This window comes from Cyprinodon variegatus, unplaced genomic scaffold, assembly GCF_000732505.1.
Source record: "Cyprinodon variegatus isolate N-32 unplaced genomic scaffold, C_variegatus-1.0 Scaffold1142, whole genome shotgun sequence".
Lineage (NCBI taxonomy): Eukaryota > Metazoa > Chordata > Actinopteri > Cyprinodontiformes > Cyprinodontidae > Cyprinodon > Cyprinodon variegatus.
This window is the reverse complement of record NW_015151595.1, coordinates 140,057-146,206: the sequence shown is the minus strand read 5'-3', so window position 1 is coordinate 146,206 and position 6,150 is coordinate 140,057. Positions and strand designations below refer to the sequence as shown.

At 40.6% G+C, this 6,150-nt stretch overlaps 1 protein-coding gene across 3 annotated transcripts in view; it reads left to right on the top strand.

Annotated features, from left to right (window-relative positions):
* The first annotated feature begins 387 nt into the window (after window positions 1-387).
* The window catches only part of LOC107101728 (MICOS complex subunit MIC27-like), an 11,455-nt gene continuing 5,692 nt past the window's right edge, over window positions 388-6,150 (top strand). The window contains exons 1-5 of one of the 3 annotated variants that reach the window (XM_015400745.1): window positions 388-442; window positions 2,548-2,646; window positions 2,729-2,854; window positions 3,383-3,437; window positions 4,414-4,512. In XM_015400745.1, coding sequence (XP_015256231.1) covers window positions 431-442; window positions 2,548-2,646; window positions 2,729-2,854; window positions 3,383-3,437; window positions 4,414-4,512 — 391 coding nt within the window. In that variant the 5' untranslated portion in view covers window positions 388-430. Of the gene's footprint in view, window positions 443-2,547; window positions 2,647-2,728; window positions 2,855-3,238; window positions 3,272-3,340; window positions 3,438-4,413; window positions 4,513-6,150 lie in introns of those variants that run through there. The other 2 variants (XM_015400744.1, XM_015400746.1) reach the window with 2 other exon arrangements.

Here is a 6,150-nt window from a genome sequence, read left to right as displayed (position 1 = left end):
GCTGGTTGGAACCTTTATTCCACTCTGGATTCTTGTGAGTGTAGTCTTTGTTCACTTTACAATAAAAATAAATAAATAAACAGACATTTTTTTTAAACTTCAGTATTCATTGTTTTTCTGCTTTGCGAGTCATCTGTCACGGTTGCTAAGCAACAGAGCCTGCGTTAAAACCCGCTGAAGGGTAGACCTGTTCGAATTCACAGCTAAAACTCTTCCTGTCTCCTTATTTTCACGGACTTGGAAGGATCCAGTCCTGGTAGCCTGCGTCCTTGGAGGATGCAGCCCAGGAATTCGAACAGGACCGGCTGGATGTTTTTCTCTGATCCAGCAGCTGAGCTGCAGTTACAGCCTCTGGCCATTGGGTGGCAGCAGCGGAGCGCTTTAAACCTGCGCAGCTTCTGTTGGTCCGAAGAAGAGGAGCATCGCTGTCATGGCGGCCAAGGTGAAAGTTTATCTGCTCTATTTGGAAGTTTCTGCTGTTTTCTCTGAATATTTGCAATGAATCCGTGGATTAAATGGAAAATAGATCGATGAGTTAGCTTTAAACTTCCTGCTTAGCAGAGGAAGCTGTCGGTGTTTGGCTACCAGCTGATGCTAACTGAGCTGAGCGATGTTTAAACTCAATCTTTCTATTTTTAACCTTAAATGTTCAGGTTATAAACCATATAATAAGTCTAATTCAGGCATTGTCTTCTTCTAATTATTGTTTACATTCTTATTGTTGACACAATCTGACGTCAGTGAACAAATATCTTGATTTTAGATTCATTAAAGAGTCTGTTTGTTTCTGCTAAATAAATCCATCATGTTTGATTATTAAAGAAGTCAAATGTTGTTTATCTTCTTCCTCTTCTAAAGCTTTATTTTAATAGAATCTAAACAAATTTCAATATTTAACTTTTATCTGAATATTACATGTTTTTAGATTAAACGGATGTTTGTTAAATTGATCTTTACCTGTTATAGATTTATTAACTATGATAAAGTTTAACATGCTTTAGGTTGCAGATGCAGATTTTTGAAACTTATCGCATAAATGTTTAACTTTTAAATGCTTTTGTTAGAAAACTGCTGAAATTTGTCCCTTCCTAAAAAAGTGTAAAGTTATAAAACAGACATTTAAACATGTGAAATATTGTTTTCGCTGTTGGATCTAAAACATGTTTATAACATCATCTATGACTGAATCTAACGTCATTAACTCATTTTCAGCAGTTTTCCAATAATCTATAATTGCTCTTTTCTGCAACTAAGGATTATTTTACACATCAATTAATCTGTTGATAATTTTTTGATTAGTCGATTAATAATCAGATAATCAACGATTCTTTAAAGAAGATTTCCTATAAAATTAAACCAGGTGAAACTAAAAATTTTCCATTTGAGGAGTTCAGGTTAGAGCAGATTGAGACATAAAGTTTTATCTTAAATGCAAAATGTTTAAATGTTTTTCTACAATCTTGGTATAATTGCTGTTCTAAGTCAGTCTCTCTGTCAGCAGGTTTTACAGCCTTTAAACTCTTCATTAATGGATTAATAAATAGTTTCAGTAATGGATCGATGCGATTACTTGTTTGAGCCCGCCATAAAAACATCTTCTTCCCCTCTGCCATAAGACTCATGAACACCTAACTATATGTCAGACTCTATAACCTGCCCATGCCATTTACGCTGCTCTATTTGCACTACCTTGTAAGATGCTATTTTACTTTTTATATTTTATATCCATATTTTTATCTTAAGTGTATATATTAGTCTATTTTATTTCATGCCTTATACCCACAGTGTTTTAGATATTTTTATAATTTTATTTACCTATTCCATATTATATGTTTCATGTTGCACGATTGTACCATAAAAAATTACTAGTTTGTGAACTCCTTCACTAACAATGGCAATAAACCTGATTCTGATTCTGATTCAGGCTGCAGGTTGTAATTGTTGTGCAAACATTAGACAGCAGAAACTGCTGAGTCCTGCAACCTTTTAACCACAGCGACCTAGAAAACGCCACAGAGGGGAAGTTAGAGGGATGTTCCAGCTGATCACAGTTTGTTTGTTTGCTTGTTTTCTTCTTTATACGATCATTTTAAATGGAGGGAGCCGTTTCCACCCAGCAGCCTCAAACTTCAAAGGTTTTTTTTGGGAGAATCTGTGCAGTAACTTAAAGCTCATCTTTCCATCAGTGCAGGTTTTGTGTCCTAACAAACGTTGGTAAAGTCTGAGTGCAGTCTGCACCTTTATCTCATTTTAAACCTTCAGTTGAATCTTTGAAGGCTGCGGCTTTTTGAAGCATGACCATTGCTCCTGTTCTTTTCATCTTTGCTGAGTGAGTGGGAACCTCACTGAGCATGTGCAAACTGTTGCTTGTTTCTGATTGGAGAAAATGTTTGTGCCCCTCTGTCACAGCAGCCCCCAATCTGGCCCCCCTTCCTTTTCCCCTGACATTTCAAAGCAGTCGTCAGTGATTTCTGTCTTTCTGTGCCGACTGTCGCCGCATGAAGCTGAGGGGTTTAAAAATGTTTGATCTTTGTTATTCCTGTCCAGGTGGTGATGGTGGCCGTCCCAACGGTGCTGGGAATAGCCTCGGTTCGAGTGTACAGCGTGAAGGAAGCCCCCTCAGACGGGCTGGTCTCTCCAGATAAGGTCCGGCTGACCCACAGCATCACCTCAGGTGAGGACTTCTTTTTTCTGCCCAATCTTACCCTCAGTGTTCCTCTCTCTACAGCTGAACATCTACACCCCGCTGTCAGAGGCTGCTTCACCTAAGGCTGCTCCAGAGAGTCCAGGACTTATCGAGCAGAGGTTAACTACAACCAGAGAGAGCGTTCTGCCCTATGTCCAAGCTGTGAAGGTATGTTGGTTCAGCTGTTTATTTCTGCAGCAGCACATCCTGCTGAGAAACAGCAGCAAACTGCGTCTGTTTGACTGCAAACAGAAAGTCTTTTAGATGGAAAGAATACGTGTAGATGGACTCAGATAGGAGGGAGGCTCTTATCTTGCACCTGCAGCCTTGGTTCTTCAGCCTTACATCTTTTTTTTCCTCATGCTTGTGGTTAAAGCACCATCCCACAAAGCTGCAAGTGCAAATACGTTTGCAGAGCAGGAGTATGACAGGAAACGGCATTTCTGTTTTTTACAGTTAACTTCATGGCTGTAGTGTTAAAAGTGGCGAGATTTGACAGTTTGATTCTGTGAAAGAGCAGAAAAAAAACCTGACTGACTAATATCTGCCTGTTTCTATGCTGTGTTTATGCCTGTTTCTATGCTGTTTTTATGCCTGTTTCTATGCTGTTTTTATGCCTGTTTCTATGCTGTTTTTATGCCTGTTTCTATGCTTTGTGTTTATGGTGCTTTCAGCTCTTTTCTGTTTCCCATCCAGCGGGCCTGTGTCTCTGTCAAAAGGGGAAGTGTTAACCTTTACCATGCTGCAGAAGGTAGGTTACCAGCAGGTCCACAATCCTTGGATTTTACCTTAGATTACAAGTTTTACTGCACTTTTGAAATTCATCAGTTGATCAGCGTAATACATGGTGACATTAGCAAAATGCTCTATGAATAAAAAAAGAACAACAAAGGTTAGCATCAGACATATTGCTACAGTTAGGTAAATAAATCAGTAAAAAGCACCAAATGAAAGTCAAAGTTTCAGTGATAGGTAGATATTCATCTGCCTGAGCAGAAATATCAACAATGTGAGGTTGAAACGTTGGTTCTGATTTACAAGCTAAAGAATAAACCTTCAGCAGTTTCAGTCGGGTCGTCATGGTTACCATAACCAGCTCAGTGCTGCCGCCTCGTCCTCCAGATCAAGCAGGTCGGCTCGCTCCAATCAGAACCACCAGATCAGAAAAAACTGTTTAGATGGAAGCGTTGTGGATTTCATTTCATGTTGCTCCTTATTCAGAATATTTCATCCATGTTCTCATGTCTGATGGTCTGATGGTCTAACTGACCCCAGTATCTGCTGCTGCTTGTTTTGGGTCGATCCTTCAGGAGGATTTTCCTCCATTAACTGGAAAAAATGAGACGATTATAAGAAACGTTAGACTCAGTTTAAATAAGTGGAAACATTAATGAACAAATGAAACATCAGAAACTGATGGAAAGCAGATGCAGGGAGATATGATGCATGTGCATCACATGATCATAAAGCATGGCTGCTGAACGCACCACGTCTGCTCACATCGGCCAATAGAAGGAAATAAAATGCTAATATCTACCAAAATATTGACCGTCTGATCAATTAATCCCTAATCGATAGCCAACAATACCAAGTCCTGATTTCAGGCTTGTTCTGAGCTTCATTTATGACCAGCAGCTGATTATTCTGTATGAATTAGTCTTCTTTGAGTCTATTAGTGAATAGTTTTAGATCCAAACTGTTTCCTTAAACTGCCTTTTTCCTCCTAGATGTTTATTACTACATGATAGACCCTCCTCCTGGTTTCCTGCCCAGACTCGGCACCATCACCATGGCTGGCCTGCTGGGCATGTTCCTGGCACGGAAAGGTCAGCTTCACCTTCTCTGTATAAAACATCACTACTGTCATTATTGTTCACTAGTTAATTGTTATTAATTGTTATGTGGTTTAGATTAGGGGCGCCACTAACCATTATTTTGCAAATCGATTCACCTCTCGATTATTTTTTAAATTAACAGATTAATAATCATATGGGAAAAGGTTCCTTAAAGGAGATTTTTTATTAAGTGAAAGCAGGAGAAAATAAAACTTTTCCACTTGAGGAGATTGAATTGAAAGACCTGATGGTGGGAAGCTATGCTATCATCTCTGCTGCAGCATTTATCTGCTCAGATCCAGCCCTGATGAGCGCAGGTCTTTGTTCTGGCCTGATAGAAGCTCTTGGTGAAGCAGGTGGAGGCGTCTGGTCTGAACTTTGCCTGCCGGCTGAATTCTAACGCTATTTGAAGGTTCAAACACACGAGCAGCCATCTTGTTCAGCCTCAGCTGTTCGTAGCGATCAGGATGCAGCAGGAGCTGCTGAGCTCAGAGGCCAACCAGTGTAAACATGGCAGCGCAGTAGGACAGACACAGAGCTGCTGCTGGCACATCTGCTTGGTCAGAATCTACATTTTTATCCATATTGAGGAAAAGCAAGAGTTTAAAACTGAAGTTTTTGTTTTTTTTTTTTGTCATCTGCTGCTTTTTCATTTGTTTCCATAAATGGCTGAAACCAAACTTTCTGTTTCCCCTGAACAGATTTGATGGGAACAGCCCCAGATTGATTACCTGTAGAACTGAACCTGAGTGCCACACAGAACCAGTCTGGCTTTTCAGGTTCATCTGCTTCCTGCTAAATAAATAGGATTTTTTTCTCTCTTAGATTTATGGTAACAAGTTAAACCTTGGAGAGTGTGGGTTTTAGACCCTTAAAATGCTTTACATGTTGTCCAATTTCAACCACAAACCTCAATAAATGAAGTAAGGCCTTCATTTAGTAGATGAGCACAAAGTTTTAGTTCTGAAAATGATCGCTCCCAGATCTATTCAGCCCCTTTCTATCTGTTACCTTCAGCCACTGTAAACCATGGTGGTGGAAGGATCATTCTGTGGGGATGTTTTCCCCCAGAAGGAAAGAAAAGACTGGAAAGATGGATGGAGATAGAGAGGCAGGACAATCCTTCAAGGAAACAGGATTGGAAAAGGATGGAATCTAAAGATGCTTTCTGAGCTAACAGGGTTTACATCAAAGCATCTCCAGCAAAGTCAAAGTGCAGAGCTAAGCCTGGCTGAGAACAGGCTGAAAACAGGCCGAGAACAGGCTGAAAACAGGCCGAGAACAGGCTGAAAACAGGCTGAGAACAGGCCGAGAACAGGCCGAGAACAGGCTGAAAACAGGCTGAGAACAGGCCGAGAACAGGCTGAAAACAGGCTGAGAACAGGCCGAAAACAGGCCGAGAACAGGATTGGAAAAGGAAGGAATCTAAAGATGCTTTCTGAGCTAACAGGGTTTACATCAAAACATCTCCAGCAAAGTCAAAGTGCAGAGCTAAGCCTGGCTGAGAACAGGCCGAGAACAGGCCGAGAACAGGCCGAGAACAGGCTGAGAACAGGCCGAGAACAGGCTGAGAACAGGCCGAGAACAGGCTGAGAACAGGCCGATAACAGGCCGAGAAAAGGCTGAAAA